This window comes from Barbus barbus (assembly GCF_936440315.1).
Source record: "Barbus barbus genome assembly, chromosome: 39".
NCBI lineage: Eukaryota > Metazoa > Chordata > Actinopteri > Cypriniformes > Cyprinidae > Barbus > Barbus barbus.
In genome coordinates, this window is record NC_136717.1 from 21380336 (window position 1) to 21399025 (window position 18690).

An 18690-nucleotide genomic window follows, 5' to 3' on the forward strand; every position below is an offset into this window, starting at 1 on the left:
TGTAAATCTACATATCTGCTGGGAACAACACTTAAACCATCTCAAGCTGGTTTGCATGATTTTATGCTGGTTTAAAATGGTGTCCCAACCTGGACAAGCTGTTAATTGGCAGAAACCTTTTAATACCATCTGACAGACCAGACTGGGAGACCAGTGTACCATTTTAGACTGGGTTTTTTTCAGCATGGATAATTTCATTTCGTCAGCTTTTTAGAGTTAATAGAAATTAACTTCATTGAGATCTTTTTTATCTTGTGACTCAACAATGTGTACTTTTTTGTGAGTTTGAATGTGATGGCATTAGATAGGTGTATTGTGTTACCGTGAGGTGTTTTGTGTATCTCTGTGTACTATAAGATGGATGTTGGTCTGGTTCGGCTGTGACCTGCCCTGATAATTAGGCCCGCCTGAGGGTCTGCCTTCATAAATCCAGTACAAGGCCTTAGATCTACTCACTGACACACCATTTATCACACACACACTCAAGCACTCACACACATACTTTTGGGTCAACTATCACAGGTGTGCTTTGCCAGTGACCGCTTATTACTGCCTGTTAGTGAACCCTGTAAAAAATAGCATGTTATCAAGCTCTTTAGTAAATAAGAACAAGGGTGCAAAAACAGGGCCGAGATCCACCTAAAGGATGTTACAATGGACTCTGGCTGTGAATGTTAAATTTGACACTCTTGACGTCTTTGTTCAGTTAGGTAGCAACTGATCGTCTGTATCAACATATGAGTTGATGCTCTGATGCCTCTGACTTAAAGCTGAATGACTGGAGGTACAGGACCCATAACAGGCTCAAAGTTCAATAATGATTGCCCAATTTTAAACAGGGCTCCCCACATCATTGTGGGCAATTTAGTTTTATTGTTTTATATTTCTATATTTCTAAATATTTTAATAGTTTAAAAAAAGATCTAATTTATAAAAAATATTTGGAAAATTATGTAGAAATGTAAACATTTTAAATATAAACTAAAATAAAATATTTGTTGTATTTTATTTAAATGTAATTATTTATAATATTTTACTTATTTAACTATTTTAATTTTGAAAATGGTCTTTTTTTAAATGATATATATATATTTATATTTTATTTAATCTAGAGTGAATCAAGCTGTGTTGCCTAAAGGTATTAGGAATATACAACTTTGTATCAAGTTAAAAAATAAATAAATGAATAACACTTGTTTTTTTATAAAAATTTATATTTTTAAATCTTACTCTTAATATAAAAAAATATTTTATATAATACTATAATATTTTTATAATATTTATTAAAAAAAAGTATTGTTTACTTTTTTAACCTATCTACTGTAGAGTGAATCAAGCTGTCTGTCTGTGTTGCCTGAAGGTATTCATACAGGGATATACAACCATGTATCACATAGAATATCCCATGTATTTCCATATATATTATAACAGCAATATAGAGTAAATGACCAAATGTTACATCTTTAGCATTTATTTAGCTGATGGTAAGTGGGTTAGATTTAAGTCTGTGGAATCCTGGACAGATGAAAGCACAATAATGATAGGTGTTCAGCCCTCATATGTAATTGGGATGTAAATGTTGCGCATAACAGAAAAGACACAAGTGGCATTTATATAATAACCCAGGCGACTCTGCGCATATACCAACGTTAACCACAGACTAAACAGAAAAGTGCATCACACAGAGATCACGCTGCTATAATGAGTGTGTGTGTGGGTGCGTGTAAATGTCTACGAGTGACCTTTCCTTATTTTTCCGCTGTCGTCTTCACTTTATTTCTCTCACACTTTCTTTCCCCTCCTCACTGAGTGGTCTCGCAGGGAGCTGCCCCATCTTGTCTCTGTAACATAATCATTTCAATATAAACTATTTAGGGCATGTTTAAATGCCTGAATTTGATAAAAGGCCCTTGGTTGGCGATGACAGACAGGAGAGCCCGGCCAGCGTGCTGACAGACGCACACGGGAAGATAGTGAGCGAGAGGGAGAGCGAGGGAGGATAGGGAGAGTGATTGAAATGACTGCGAACAGTTTCCAGATGTTTGATTAGAAGGTGTGTGTGTACAGTGTCATCGGGGGGAAAATGAATTATGGGAATGAACAGTTTGTCTTGTGTGCATGTGCTCTCTTATGTATGTGTGTTTCCTCGGTCCGGCTGATGGTACCCCAGGCACGTCTCCGCTGGCCTGCATACTTGCGTGTTTGGGGCTGAAATGGTTTGAAAGGAGAGTTTAGCTTTAGTCAACCATGCTGGTTATTGCTGTTCTGCTGCTAGACTAGAAAATAACTGTGCTAGTCTGTCTGAATCCATCATTGTCATTTATCATTTTAACTTTGAGTCTCATTTAATTACTCTGTAAACTAGCCAGAGTTTAGACCGCAAAAGCAGTCTAAAACAATACCTAAAATAGCTGTTTTCATATGATTAACATTACTTTTCCATGTTTCCCATGTGATGTCGTCCAGATTAAGATTATTACAAAGATTATTTTACCCCTTAAAATAATGTACACTGATATGTGAGCAATAAAACATAAACTTTAAAATATATTAGTTTTTGAATGACACCATATATTATTATTATTGTATAATACAAGTATAATAATTCATATAGAAATGACAATAGCAATATTAATAACACTTCTTATATTTTTATAATTAATCAAAATAAAATATAAAATTTTTAATAATAATTAAAATGCAATATTATTATATAATAAAATAAGTATACAAATTATATAATATCAATAATAACAATAATTCTGCTTATATTGTTATTATTATTATTAGTAGTAGTAGTGTTAATATTATTTGTATTATTATTATTATTATTATTATTATAGAATTTAAATAGACATTCAGAATTAAAAAGATATTCAGTTTTGTTTGAGGAACTCAGAAGCAAATTAATTAGATACATTAATTGTGAGCAGAACTGAATATTCTACTTTCTTTTCCGAGTAAGATTTTTGAAACGGTCTGTTCTTTTTAACTTTGGAATTGCCTGAAAACTAAAAAAAACCCCTCAAAAAACAAAAAACACACACAAAAAAAAAAATAATAATAAAAATATATAATATATATGTGTGTGTGTGTGTGTGTGTGTGTGTTATAGAATAAGATATTCAATTTAAATTAAATTAAATTAAATGCGTACATTTAGCTATTTGTCTGTATTTTCTGTACACCCTTTTGCAAAGATGCTGGTCTGTGATTGATGTCCTCCTGTCTAAGTAAGTGATGTTTGATACATATGCAGTGTTGTTCTGACCAGATCTTATGCTGTTGGGGTCTTTTCAGAAAGCTCACCTGTCCTCACACTCACCGATCAGCACTATGTAAAGACTAGAGCTGGTAAGGGTCATACAGCACGCCTGTTTTCTCCATCAGTTCTCCTGTTCTCTCTCTAACCGGGACAGTGAGGATCTGGCACAGAGGATCCATTTGTATTAATACACGCCCGAGCCCAGTAATCCACACAATAGCAGCCAGTCGGCATCACCTCGGATGACACCGGCCCCGACGGACCCCCGCGCGCTCCAAAAAGTTTTAGTGTCGGGGGCGAAATCACGCTGGTTTTTCCTGGCGGCTCTGGACAAGCAGCGCCTGTGTTATTACATGGCAAAATCCGTTTATGAACAAAGCAAATAAAACAGGCCATTTACATCTCCAAAAAATACACTGGCGCGCTCAACGGCGCATTTCTCAGAGATTAGCTAGCCTGAGGTGAGCAGCCTGAAAACGATCTGCAAAAATGCTCCTTTTGTTGAAAACTCTGTCCCAACTTATTTGTAGAGGTTCATGATTCCACAAATGTATTAATTTTAATTGCTTTTTTCTCTAAATATTTGGTAAGGCTACACAAATCCCTGAGTACAGACAAGCTCATGGGGATTCCACATTCTTCTTGCAAGCTTGCTTGCTTGCTTTCGAATCAGATCAGGTTAGCGTAGCACTTGTTTTTTAGGACGTTTCTGAGTGCCGTGTGTGTTTGCTCTCCTCGTTTCCGATCGAAAATCAATGTAGATGAATCCTCGCAGCCTCTCGCTCTTCACCCCTGCAGTTGTTTATCATTTGCAGATGGGAAAAATGTCCAATGTTTGCTTAAACTCAAAGCTTATTTAGTCTCATTAAACTTCATTATGTGGAATATCATTAGCCCCCTGCCTGCGCTAAGGAGCCATTGGAATAAAGTGCATGTGTGTGTGAGTGTGTATTAGGGAAGTGTGAATGCTAAATCACTGTTAAATATTCCATTATGTCATTTACGCTATAATGTTTTTACTCTGTTAATGAATCAGCGTGATGTTATAATAGTTATCAAGCTCCTAGACGACATCTTTTCAATGTTGAGATTCTGATGATATATTAATACGACTGTAGAACAGGTTGGTAGGACATAGACTGATTAGTCCTGGTTAACTTTTTTATTTTATTTTGTTATTATTTTAGCTTTGTGCGTTGCCTAAAAGATTTTACACAAATACAAAAATATTCAACCATGTATCACAAGTAATGTGCCATGTATTTCCATGTCTGTGCTCTCCACCAAGCTTATAATGGAAATATAGAGCAAATGACTGAACTTTACATCTTTAACTGACAGGTAGACAGGAAATAAGCTGACAGAGATGATAAAGCAATTCCTCTAGGTCACAGAGAGAGACTGACTTCACGGCACAGGCTCACACTTGCTTTTATCAGCCAGCTTGAGTCTTCTGATGCTGCCGACATCTGAACCATTGAACCCTGAGGACGTTTAATATGTCAAGACACACAGACAAGAAAAGCAGACTGTATTAAGTATTATTTTTAATATTTACACTGAACAAAATTATAAACGCAACACTTTGGTTTTTGCCCCCATTTTTCACGAGCTGAACTCAAAGATGTAAGACTTTTCATATGTACACAAAAGGCCTATTTCTCTCAGATATTGTTCACAAATCTGTCTAAATCTGTGTTAATGAGCACTGCTCCTTTGCCGAGATAATCCATCCACCTCACAGGTGTGGCATATCAAGATGCTGATTATTCTGCTGGGTATTCTGAAAACCAGTCAGTATCTGGTGTGACCACCATTTTCCTCACACATTGCAACACATCTCCTTCGCATAGAGTTGATCAGGTTATCCACTCCTCTTCAATGGCTGTGCAAAGTTGCTGGATATTGGCAGGAACTGGACCACGCTGTCGTATACGCCGATCCAGAGCATCCCAAACATGCTCAATAGGTGACTTGTCCGGTAAGTACGCTGGCCATGCAAGAACTGGGATGTTTTCAGCTTCCAGGAATTGTGTACAGATCCTTGCAACATGGGGCCGTGAATTATCATGCTGCAACATGATATTCGTGGATGAATGGCACAACAATGGGCCTCAGGATCTCGTCACGGTATCTCTGTGCATTCAAAATGCCATCAATAAAATGCACGTGTGTTCGTTGTCCATAACATATGCCTGCCCATACCATAACCCCACCATCACCGTGGGCCACTCGATCCACAATGTTGACATCAGCAAACTGCTCACCCACACGACGGCATACACGCTGTCTGCCATCTGCCCTGTACAGTGAAAACTGGGATTCATCCGTGAAGAGAACAACACTCCAAAGTGCCAGACACCATTGAATGTGAGCATTTGCCCATTTAAGTCGGTTACGATGACAAACTGCAGTCAGGTCGAGACCCCGATGAAGACGACAAGCATGCAGATGAGCTTCCCTGAGATGGTTTATGACAGTTTGTGCAGAAATTCTTTGGTTATGCAAACCGATTGTTGCAGCAGCTGGTTACACGTGGTCTGCGGTTGTGAGGACGGTTGGATATACTGCCAAATTCTCTGAAATGCCTTTAGAGACGGCTTATGGTAGAGAAATGAACATTCAATTCATGGGCAACAGCTCTGGTGGACATTCCTGCAGTCAGCATGCCAATTGCACGCTCCCTCAAAACTTGCGACATCTGTGGCATTGTGCTGTGTGATAAAACTGCACATTTTAGAGTGGCCTTTTATTGAGGCCAGCCTAAGGCACACCTGTGCAATAATCATGCTGTCTAATCAACATCTTGATATGCCACACCTGTGAGGTGGATAGATTATCTCGGCAAAGGAGAAGTGCTCATTAACACAGATTTAGACAGATTTGTGAACGATATTTGAGAGAAATATGCCTTTTGTTTACATAGAAAAAGCCTTAGATCTTTGAGTTCAGCTCATGAAAAATGGGGGCAAAAACAAAAGTGTTGCGTTTAGAATTTTGTTCAGTTTATATCAATATTATCTTAACTTAGGAGGCCCTGAGCTGTTGGTCATGTAATTTCCATCATCTCAACATTTAACACATTAGTCAAAAGACAAACTTTTAGCGAGGTTATTCTCCTGTCTTACTGCTCTCTTTCTGTTAATCTGTCTTCTGGAGAAATAGAGCTGTAGAGATGAATGATTCGGGCGCTGTAAAATGGATGAGATTGTGTATTTTAAAGCCAGCAGGGTAAATTGTGCTCACAGCTCCAGTTTGAGTGATGGACACTGAAACTGGAAGAATATAATCATATAAATCAAATGCTGGTCTTTGGTTATACAGTTCAAAAGTGCTCACCAAGGCTGCATTTATTTGACGAACATACAGTAACAAACAGTAATATTGTGTAATTTTATTACAATTTTAAAATAACTTTTGTTCTGTATTTTAACGTATTTTAAAATATCATTTATTTTTGTTATGGCAAAGCGGAGTTATTAGCAGGGATTACTCGTGTTCATTGTCATGGTCCTTTAGGAATCATTCTAATAGGCTGAATTGTTATTTAAGAAGCAGTAGTAGTAGTAGTATAATTGGCATTATCAATGTATATTAAGTTTTCACGATCACATTTGATCAATTTAATGCATGCTTGCAGAATTTATTATTTCTTTCTTTCATTTAAAAAAAGATTGCTCTGATCCCAAACTTTTAAATGGTAATGTATTTAGTTTAAATGTAATTACTTAATATTAAAATGTGAATCTGAGTAAAATGAAACCATAATGATTAGGAATGTTTGTTGTTTTGTGTAAATTGATGCATGTTACCCGCCTTGTGTAACGGTGCCGCCCCATGTTCAGTTAGCATGTTTATCTGTGGTCTTAAGCTTGGTGGAAACTTTCTGTCCCAACTCAGTTCAGTTAATATTAGTGTGTTTGCTGCAGCTACTGAAATAACTGCAGAGGAAACCCCAAACTCCACGCACACACACACACACACACACACACACACATACACACAGTTTCCTACACATTTGTTGATGGGATTAGCTTTTATTGGGTTTGTGGATGGTGTGCCAGCACTGGCTGATATATTTAAGATGATGTTGTGTATGTGGCTGCCTGTTTAGGAAAACTGTTTATATATCCAAAAAGCAGTTTATGAGAATACTTGTACTGGTTTTACACCCCCGTATCAGTGTTTTTCACCATTATTATCATTATCTCTCTCTCTTCTTTGCAGACATTGATGAATGTTTGGAGAATAACGGAGGTTGTGATCATTTCTGCCGGAACACAGTGGGCAGTTTTGAGTGCAGCTGTCAGAAAGGACACAAACTCCTGACTAACGAACGCACCTGTCAAGGTGAGTCACTTTTCACACTACATTGTTTCTGCTTTCTGGATGGATGTACAAATTAATGTTTTAGACGTTCATGGGTGACACTTTATGATTCGTCTTAAAGGGATCGTTGACCCCAAGTTAAAAAGTCTGCCATATGGCTTGCTTTCTTCTATGGAACAAACAAGGAGATATTTAGCAGAATGTTCAGACTGCTCTTATACTTAGTTATACAACTTCAAGCTCAAGTATCAATCAAAAGATGTTTAACAATGTTCAGGCTGCTCTTATGCAAACAACAACTTAAAGCTCCAAAAATAACAATAAACGTATTAAAGTATCTTACTTGTCTAAAAATATATATTGATGATTTATTTATTAATTTATGTAGGTTTTAATTTGCTAAACATCTCTCTTTTCGCTGTAGTTCTCAAATTGCACTCGTACTTGCACAACAACAGCTTGACATTTGTTTGAATAAAGACTTAAATATCTGTCTGTTTATCCCACAAAGCCATCGTACAACTTAAAGATTTCCAAAGATTTGGAAAGTAGTACAAGTACGCTTTTTTTTTAATTCAGGGCTGGGTGCTCACCGTTTACTGCCTGCTGTTTTTGTATGGAAAAGGGCAGCATTAACTTTCTGCAAAATATCTCAATTTTCATTTGAAGAATTCCAATTTTGGGTGGACTAGTATTTTAAATCTACTGATACTTACATTGGTCGGCATGTGGATACAGAAGCTGTCTACACACACTGTCCCATCAGAAGCACCTCATGGACTAGCTGTTGTTTGGTTGGGATGCTTGCAGGCGTTTTGCGTCGTATGAGGTGTGTGTGTTTAGTTGAGTTTACCAGAGGTGAATGGTGGCGGATTCCTGTAAGCATGTCGGAGCACGAGTGGGAGTACAAACAGAAATTATTTTATTAAGCTAAACCAAAACACCTCACCACCCTATTCCTGGCTATCATTGTGTGGGGTGTGTATGTGTTTTTATTGAAGGGTGTGTTGGTGAAGCGCTATGTTTTGGCTGTGCCAGCCCTACTAAGATGATCTATCTGTCGTTCTTTTTGTCATTCTGATCTCTTTTTGTATGCTATCCTTGCTTTATTTTTATAGCTACACTTTAGTTTTGAATTATTTGCTTTTCTATTCTCTTCATGCCAGACAATCTATCTATCTTCTCAGATAGGTTTCAGGCCTCATTCATTTGTGGAAATAAATCAGATATGAATTGGATATGAATATGCATTTGTGTCTGCCATGTAAGTGGACATATTGAATATTCCCCTGTTAATGAGTCGTACCCCATTGGAAAAAAAAGACGATAGTGATTGACACTTGTTGCCAAGTCAATGGTTTTCATGCAAAATGTTCCTATTCACTGTTACCGCAGTTTTTTGGTTTGTGGGTTAAAGTGATATCCTCCCCGGAATGTGATTTTAAGGGAGGAGAGCCCCGACAGAGGAGAAAACTGAAAAAAAAAACATGACTGGGCTAATTTTTTGATTAGCAATTGGGCTTGTTTTTTGTCACAGACCTGGCAACCCTGTTCCTAGGTCAGTATGTCTACACTGGGTTGTTTCACCAAGTGTATAGTGGAAGTACAGATATTGGATGTGGGTCACTTTTAAAAGATGTAAGCTGAAAATCAGATATACTCAGCAAATTGGAATTGAGCTCAAGTCCTGCAGTGTCAATGCGGCTTTAGAAAAGTAAAAGTTCACATGAGGTATCACTCATGATGTGCAATTTATGCATGCCAAAAATTACTTATGTTTGGAATTATAAATGGTTGCGATTGTGGCTTTGGATGTAACCCCCCCCTTAAAAAGTCAAAAGGGTGGGCTGTTTTTTGTCTTTTAGGATACTGATGGTGAGTATCCAAGCATCCTGATGAAATCAGCATTTTTGGTGGTCATTTTTCCTGCAAGCCAGGAAATTATTACACACATGTGATTTGCTTTAATGGCGTTGTGTTCTTTGTTTGTTCTCTGCAGATATTGACGAGTGTTCCTTTGAGAGGGCATGTGACCACATCTGCATCAACTACCCGGGAAGCTTTGAGTGTGTGTGTCACAAAGGTTACAGTCTGTATGGCTTCACGCACTGCGGTGGTGAGTTCACAATCTCAAAACCAGCCAATGGTTCTCACTTTTTTAAATATGAAAAAATCACATTCTGATATGCAACTAACATCTGTGTGTGACAGATATTGACGAGTGCAGCATTAATAATGGGAGCTGTGAATACGGCTGCGTTAACACACCGGGCAGTTATGAGTGTGTGTGTCCTCCTGGTCAAAAGCTCCACTGGAACAAGAAAGACTGTGTTGGTGAGTCCTCCCTTCGTTCTTCGTCTCAAAATATCCCATAATGTTTGCTGTGGTAACACACCCCACTTGTCCCTCAGAGGCGGTAAAATGCCTCCCGAATGGAAAGCCGACACCTCGTGCTCAGCTCAGCTGCACCAAGACAGGTGGAGGGGAGGTGTGTTCACTGTCCTGTCCGTCAAACGCACTTTTCCTGGCAGGTTGGTACCTCACTTTTTGGGATTTCTGTGGAAGTTAGTTGAACAGCATGTGACTCTTTGTTGTTTTCGTATACATTAAGTGCAGTTTGATTTGTTAAACATGAAAAATGCAAATGTCGTACAGCTGATAGGAAATTATTTATTTAGATTAAGCACTCCATTTATGATTATGGTGCAAACAGTCGTTGCCCTCTGCTGCCCTCTAGTGGGGTTAAACCTTATATCACGTGCCATAGGGTCCATCTTTGTTTCAACCATGATGCATATTTAATGCACTAAACAAAGCAAATCTGAATCATTAATAAGGGATGATGAAGAGTCTGATGGAATGAGCAAAAACTAGCCAGAAATTAAGAACTGTATGAGAATTAAGATTCTCATGATACAGATATTGAACTGTCATAACTATAAATGTTAGATGACCAAACAAACCATAAAGGGCAAAATACGTACAGCTGGCTTGACCAGAGGACTCATGTGAATGTGATTTTTGACATTCTGAGAGAAAGTGACTAGAAAGGAATGTTGAGGCAATATTTCATTAGTACATCTATCATCTCAGTGGACTGATTTGGTAAAGGTATTAAGGTGTTAGATGCCCAAAACGTGTCTCTGACTAATTTTATGCAAGGACCATAAGTTTAGAGGAATGTGCATAAACATATTAACACCCAGAAGTAACTTTTTTAACATGTTTATGCTTAAAACAAGAAAAAAAAAGAAAAAAATTAATTTGCCATTGGAAAAAATAAATGTAATTCTAATTGTTTAATGAATTTCAACCCTTTTTTAGTAGAAAACAAGAAAAAATGTGTGTGCATTATAACAGCTAACTATAAACCATGTTAAAATAAGTATTCAAAATATCCTAACAATCTTAAAATATTTAGAATATTTATTCATTTTTCTTTTAACCCTATTGGTAAATTTTTCTTTCTTTCTTTCTTTCTTTCTTTCTTTCTTTCTTTCTTTCTTTCTTTCTTTCTTTCTTTCTTTCTTTCTTTCTTTCTTTCTTTCTCTTTTTAAAGCACAGATCTACTGAATTCTATGCTAAAAATTTCCAATGCAGTGGATGTACTTCAAAAAGCAGTATACATCATAAAAGTTCATGTGCAGAATGAAATCTAGTATGCACCACAAAAAATAAATATTCAAAATAGCTTCCTTAAAATAAATTTACAGAGAATGTTGAATAATTTAAGTAAATTGTTAATTGTAAATTGTATTTTTCTTGTTATTAGCATAAAAGTACTAAAAATATAATTGTATGATAAAAATTTTATGTTGAAATCAACAATGCAGTACACGTGGAAAGTAGTGTACATTATAAAAGCTAATATGCACTATTAGTCTATTATGCACCACAAAAATAAATATGCACTAATCTGAAGTAGAATAAATCGAAAGAATAAAATCTAAATTTCATCTTTAAATAAGATGCATGTGAATCTGAGTATATGATTATTTATCTTTGTGAGTGTATGTGTGTTTATGACTCTTGGATTTTCTGTACGTGTGTGTTAATGATCTCCCCGGGTTCACACAGTGAGCACTAAAGCTGTATAAATCCTCTTTTAATTCTGTTCACCCGGGGTCTGTAGCCTCACGCCAACAGAAATATTCAGCCTGCCATTGGACGATTTGTGGCAAGGCCAAAGTCAGGCCAATGATTCTCTAGACAACTTCCCAGTACTCTGTCATCCTGACAGCCAACCCTCTCCACACACACACACACACACACACACACACACACACACACACATACATCATACACACACACTACAAAACATTACTCAGGTGCATGCAGCACCTGGACCTGGAGCATCTGTTTAAAAGCTTTTTTCTCTCTCTCTCTGTGTGTGTGTGTGTGTGTTTTAGACTCTGAGAACAGTTACACTCTGAGCTGCGGTGTACCTGTCCAGCCAGGTAAAGTTCCAGTGAAGAGGAACGTCACTACTTCCAGCAGTAGCTCCCTGCAAACCTGCACAGGTACATCTTACATCTGTCTACATCCTGTACTCATTTGCTAAACTGTGGTTTGTCTGCTCAGCTCTGAGACAAAGGCTACATTCTCTCTCATAAACATGCATGTACAGTACTACAGTCAAGTATGCACTACAAACAGTAGTCTAGCATGCATTATAAAGCTAGCATGCACTGTAAAGTATAGTATGCCCTGCAAAATATATAGTGCACTACATCATTCGATTCATAGAAACACTCATAAGACCAAACACATGCTTCTCATGTTTCCTTCCATTCTTTTTTCTCTTCGCTCTCATTTTCTTTCTCTTATTTATTTTACCATTTCATTTCTTCCCAACTCTTTTTTTTAATTTCCTTTTTTCCTTTTCTCTTTCCTCTTGTTTTCTTCTTCTACTGCTTCTTGTTTCCTTTATTTTTTTCTGTTCTTCCTTTGTTTCTTTCCATTACATTGCTTCCCTTATCAACTTTTTTTCCTGTTTCTCTTGTTCTTTTTCCTGTTTTCTTTTCCTTTTCTTTTCCCAGTCCTGTTTTTCCATTTCCTTTAATTTTTCTTTCTGATCTTTTTCTCTTTTGCTTTTTCTGTCTCTTCCCATTCATCACCTTTTTTTCTCTTTCCTTTTTTCCTCTTCTCTATTTTCTTGTTTCCATTTCCTGTTTATTTTTCTTTCGTTCCCTTCATCTTTCCTTTTCCTTTCATTTCCTCTCCCCCTTTCCTTTTTCTCATTCATTTCCTCTTTTCCACTTTCCTTTCCCATCTCCTCTACTTTTTCTTGTTTCTTTTCCTTTTCCTTATCTCTTACCCCATTTCCTGTTTCCTTTCTTTTATCTCTTCTTTTTTCTTTCTATTTTTGTCCTATTTCCTCTCATTTCTTTTTTTCTAAGAGGCTCAGGTCTTTCTCTTTTCTTCATCTCTTCTTCATCTTATCTCCTCTTATCTATTTTCTTGTTTCCTTTCCATTTCATTCCTTTCCGTGAACCGTAATTTTAATGTGCCTCGCATCTCAGCCTCTCTGCTCACTCAGTACAATGGCAGTGCAGAGGTTCACATGCCTTTGCCTTGGCCCAGAATACCTATCTGCTGTTTTTGGCCCCTCCAGCAGAGATCAGACAGGACAACTGTAAACAAGTCATGTGGCATGACCTGTTCCACTCCATTACATGATTGCATGACAGGCACTGGATCACTAAAAAAGGGCTCAAATGCAGATCTGCGAGGAGAATTAGGACAGGTTCTATCATTCAACCCTGCTGAGGTCACAAACACGCTACTATTATCCCCAGTACTCTCTCTTTCCCAGCTCTCGACATTCCCCATGTGGTTCGTTGTGTAGATTTTGGACAGCAACACAACGCACAGACAGACTGCTTAGAAATACTCTCGCATACACACACACACACACACACACTGTTTCTTGTTTTGGACGGCATACATAGGAATGCTGTGAACCTGAGTAAATGACTGTGCTGGCTGCACATCTACATGCTGACAGATTTGAAATACACAGATGGGATTCTACCACAGCAGCTCCTGAGGGCCTCTACACACGGGGCCCGGGGAGAACGAGTAAACAGACGGTTCACGCTCGATTCACACATTCTAGAAAAAAAAAAACATCGCTTAAAGGTTCACTACCAAACTCCTACCACCACGTCCAAAACCGCCACACGCTCGATGTGGTTCTAGAAGACCAGCTGAAGTTCTCAACCGCAGTGTGTTCTCACTTCAACTCCTGACCCTTTGTTCTCCCTTCATTCTCTCACTGACTTCAGACTTGTTGTGCTAAACTAGATACTCACAGTTTTAATACTTTGGAATGGGCCGCTCAGCCCACAGGACAGATTTAGTGTGTTTGAAAGTTGGATTTCTAAAAGGCCTCATATTTTGTTGTTTTCCATGATTATTATCCAAACCGTGCAAGTGAAAGTGAGACTTTGCCGATTTCCTGTCCATCAGAGACGCTGGCCCAGCCTGTGAAGCAGAAAGCACGCTTCAAGATCAAAGACGCCAAGTGCCACCTGAGACCCCGCAATAAGGAGAAACACAGGGATATGGGAAAGCAGGGCCTGCAGGGTGAGAAATAATATGCCAAACACTGCACATTTAAAAAAAAATTCATAACATGATAAATACTAAATGCATTCTTTCTATTCTCATTTGTCCCGTTTCCTTTCCTTTTTCTTCTTTTCTTTTACATTTTCCTTTTTCTTCTTGTTTCCTGTTTTCTTCCTCTTCTCTTTCCTGATACTTTAATATTTTTCCTGTTTCTTTCTTTTTTGATATTCCTATTCCTTTCTCATTTCCTTTCTCCTGTTTTCTTTCCCTTTTCTCTCTTTCTTTTGTCCTATTTCCTTTCCTTTCAATTTTCCTGTTTTATGTATATTTTGTCTTCTATTTTTTCCTTCTTTTCCTGTTTCCTTTACATTTTCTTTTCACATCTCCTCTTCCTTTTCCTTTCCTCTTCCCATTTTTGTTTTCTGATTCCTACTTTCTTTCCTTTTTTCCTCTTCTACATTGTCCTTTATCCTTTCCTTGCAATTGTCCTGCTTCCTTAAATCTTTTTTCTTTCCTGCCTTTTCCTGTTTCTTTTCCTTTACATTTTCTTCTCCTTTTTCCTATTGTTCTTCTTCCTTGTTTCTCACTCCCTTTTTCTCTTCATGCTCCCATTACCTATTATCTTCTCCTTTTCAACTTTTCCCTTTCTCTTCTTTTTTCTTCCGATTTCTTTTTTCTCTTCTGTTTCTTTTAATTTTTTTTCTATTTCCTCTTCCTGTTTACTATCTCATTACTTTTTTCTTCTCCATTTCACATTTCTTCTTCCTATTTTGTTTGCTTTTTCCCTTCACCATTTCCCTTCTCTTCTTTTTTCATTACCTTTTCTCTTTCTTTCTCATCTCCTTTTTTCCTTTCACCTTTTTACCCATTTCCATTTTCTGTCTCCTATTTTTTTTTTTTTTTTCCTATCCCACATCCTCTCTTCCTTTTTTCGTTTTCATTTCCTTTTTTTTTTGCTTCTCCTTTTCTTGTTTCCTCTTCATTTTTCTTCTCCTTCTATCTTTCCTTTTCTTTCAGCAGCTGGTCAGTTCCCCTGCACAGATGACTGTCAGGTGACATTTGTGAATCTGAAGTGCGACTCGTCCAAAAAGCGCCGTCGTGGCCGCAAGTCTCCATCCAAGGAAGTCTCCCACATCACAGCGGAGTTTGAGATGGAAATGAAAGAAGAGGAAGCCTCAGGTAACATTGCCTTCATGTGTGTACAGTAGTTTCCATGTGGTACCATCTGTGATTTTAGAATGTAAATGTGAGTGTTTTCATCTTTATATATGTGTCAGAATCATGTAATGTGGACTGTGTGCGTGAGAAGACCAAACAGAGGCTGCAGAATGCCATGCGCACACTAAGGAAGTCCATCAGTAAGCAGCAGTTTTACATTCAGTTTTCCGGCACGGCGTACGAGGTGGCCCAGCGTGCCGTGCGGCAGACAGAGGGAGAGGAGACCTGCAGTATAGGACAAGTCCTCACCGACGGGAAGTGTGGTGAGCATTCTGGGAAACGCTTTGGTTTTCTGATCTGGTGTACTGAAGACAGTTTCATAAGTCTGTGTGTCTGGGTGTGCTTCTGTGTGTTCATGTGTATCCCAGTCAGCTGCGGTGTGGGAACGTTCTACAGCGGAGAACAGGAACAGTGCATGATATGTCCACCAGGAACCTATCAGGATAGAGAGGGCCAGCTGTCCTGCGAGCCCTGCCCCAGCACCGAGGGACAGGGCATCGCAGGGGCCAAGAACGTCTCCGAGTGTGGAGGTGTGTGTGGATACGTTATCAAATACTCAATCAATGAATAGCTTTGTGATGGTAATGAAACACGTATTGATTATTGGAACTGGTTGATCCGAGACCATCCCCTTTTTTTAAATTAATCAATACATTTTGAAATTCGGGGTCAATATAGCCAGAATTGAAAATCCCAGAATTGCTCATTATCATGCAAATGTGAGATTTCTAATGATCCAGACTGAGGAAAGTCTGGATCAATTGGTAGAAGCTCAATTTGACCATTTGAGCTGCTTAAGCACAACCACAACCCAATTCTAATCCATTTTTAGGTGATTCTCATACGTGCTGCAGCGCACATAATGCTCATAATACTTCAGTACTTCAGTTCAATTGACTATTGATTGAGGTCTCTTTGTTTTTAGCTCCCCCTTCGTGGAATTAAAATTCCATGATACATAACTGATGAACATCATGAACCACTTTTCCGTTTATCTGCTGAATTAGCTAAATATCCAGGCTGTGCATTTCTATACAGTGGTAGTGAATAGGAACAGGGTCTGTGAAGCGGTGAAAAGGGACCAAAAAGCACCATAAAAGTAGTCTAGACAGCTTGTTTTGTTTTTTGATAATTACCAGACTGACATTTATGTTGTTTTCCTTTGTGGTTGAACTGTCCCCTATTATCATATATCTTATTTCAATTAAATATTTTGTTTTTAAAGAAAAAAGCTTTTATTCAGCATGGGGGCATCAAAGAATCCTGAAACAAATGTATGACAGTTTTCCCCAAAAAAATTAAGCAGCACAACCTTTTTCAACATTGATGATAATGAGACATGTTTTTTGAGCAGCAAATCAGCATATTAGAATGATTACTGAAGAATCATGTAACAGACTGGAGTAATGATGCTGAAAACTCACAGGAATAAATTGCATTTTAAAATGAAAACACTATTTTCAATTGTAATGCTGTATCACAATATATATATTTTTTTTTAAATAAATGCAGCCTTAGTGAACATAAGAGTCTTCGTTCAAAAACATTTTTTAAAACCCCTATCAACTTTTGAACAGTATTGTAAGTTCTGTTTTTATTTATTAAATGTTTAAAATGTTGCTTAATTCTTTCTCTGGTTGTAGGCCAGTGTCCTGCCGGTCAGTTCTCTGCTGATGGTTTCCGTCCATGTCAGCCTTGCGCGCTGGGAACCTTCCAGCCTGAGCCGGGCCGTGTGTTGTGTTTCCCTTGTGGAGGAGGACTCATGACTAAACACACGGGCAGCACGTCCTTTAGAGACTGTGAAGCCAAAGGTATGCTGGGAAACTCCTGGTAAACACTTAAGCGTGCTTATTTCTTATATATTTTGCGTTCTCTCTTCTTCTCCTATATTTCCAGTTCATTGTGCTCTCGGGCATTATTATAATGCCACCACGCACCGGTGCATCCGGTGTCCGGCTGGTACCTACCAGTCTGAGTCGGGACAGAACTACTGCATCACCTGCCCTGGAAACACCACTACAGATTTTGACGGCGCTAACAATGTATCTCACTGTAAAAGTAAGTCAGATACTTGCAAATACACTCACAGATGACATAATAAGCAGGGAATTCAAGGCTCTGTCTGTTTTATCCCTTGCAGATCAGCTTTGTGGTGGTGAGCTGGGAGATTTCATGGGCTACATCGAATCTCCCAACTATCCTGGTGACTATCCATCTAATGTGAACTGTGTCTGGACCATTAACCCTCCGAACAAGAGGCGCATCCTTATTGTTGTACCAGAAATCTTCCTCCCTATTGAGGATGAGTGCGGGGATGTTCTTGTCATGAGGAAGAGTGGTATGGTTTACCTGTCGTTTTGGATGCTGGTTAATTATTGCAGCAAGAATCCACGTTATTGAGCTCCTCCCCTCTCTTTTTAGCCCAGCCCACTTCCATTACAACTTATGAGACATGCCAAACTTATGAGCGACCAATCGCCTTCACCTCCCGCTCACGCAAGCTTTGGATCGAGTTCAAATCTAATGAGGGAAACAGTGGAAAGGGATTTCAGGTTCCATATGTCACTTATGATGGTAAGATAAAGTCTGAACATAACAATATACATTTAGGCCCATACATTCACATACAGTAAGGTTAGATTAGAAATGAATGGCACAGTAGATTTAGTCAGTGTCTATAATTAATACACAATTCAAAAGTTTGAGGTCAGATTAAAAAAACAAAAAATAATACCTTTATTCAGTAAGAATGCATTAAATTGCTCAAAAGTTACTTTTAAGACATTTATAATGTTACAAAAGATTTCAAATAAGTGCTTAATTAATTTTTTTATTTTATGTTCACTTTTTAATTTTTTTTTCTCCTGGATTCCTGGGGGGGGTTTATCATGGTGTCCACAGAAATATTAAGCAGCACAACTTCATTTTAACAATGATGATGATCAGAAATGTTTATTGAGCAGCAAATCAGCATATTAATATGATTTCTGAGGGGTCATGTGGCACTGAAGACTGGAGTTATGATGCTGAAAATTCAGCCTTACCATCACAGGAATAAATTGCATAAAAATATTTTTTATTATTTTTAAATATATTAAAATAGAAAGGAGCTATTTGAGTTATTTAGAATAAATTGTAAAAAAAAAAAATAATAATAACTACCACATTCTTCAGTTTTTGTTGAGGAAAGCAATGTGTTTGTCATTACAGAAGACTACCAGCAACTTATAGAGGACATTGTTCGAGATGGTCGACTTTACGCCTCAGAAAACCACCAGGAGATATTAAAAGTGAGCTTATGATTTCAC

The 18690-nt window shown here is 37.9% G+C and overlaps 1 protein-coding gene across 4 annotated transcripts in view; it reads left to right on the forward strand.

Moving 5' to 3' along the window:
- Positions 1-18690, forward strand: part of LOC306858759 (signal peptide, CUB and EGF-like domain-containing protein 1) — a 75487-nt gene that overhangs the window by 54301 nt on the left and 2496 nt on the right. For 2 of the 4 annotated variants that reach the window (XM_079399469.1, XM_079399467.1), the window contains 14 exons: positions 7493-7615; positions 9594-9710; positions 9806-9928; positions 10006-10125; positions 12004-12114; positions 14066-14182; positions 15185-15343; positions 15442-15645; positions 15751-15912; positions 17026-17193; positions 17279-17440; positions 17523-17720; positions 17804-17956; positions 18593-18672. In XM_079399469.1, coding sequence (XP_079255595.1) covers positions 7493-7615; positions 9594-9710; positions 9806-9928; positions 10006-10125; positions 12004-12114; positions 14066-14182; positions 15185-15343; positions 15442-15645; positions 15751-15912; positions 17026-17193; positions 17279-17440; positions 17523-17720; positions 17804-17956; positions 18593-18672 — 1997 coding nt within the window. Of the gene's footprint in view, positions 1-7492; positions 7616-9593; positions 9711-9805; positions 9929-10005; positions 10126-12003; positions 12115-14065; positions 14183-15181; positions 15344-15441; positions 15646-15750; positions 15913-17025; positions 17194-17278; positions 17441-17522; positions 17721-17803; positions 17957-18592; positions 18673-18690 lie in introns of all 4 variants that reach the window. The other 2 variants (XM_079399466.1, XM_079399468.1) reach the window with 1 other exon arrangement.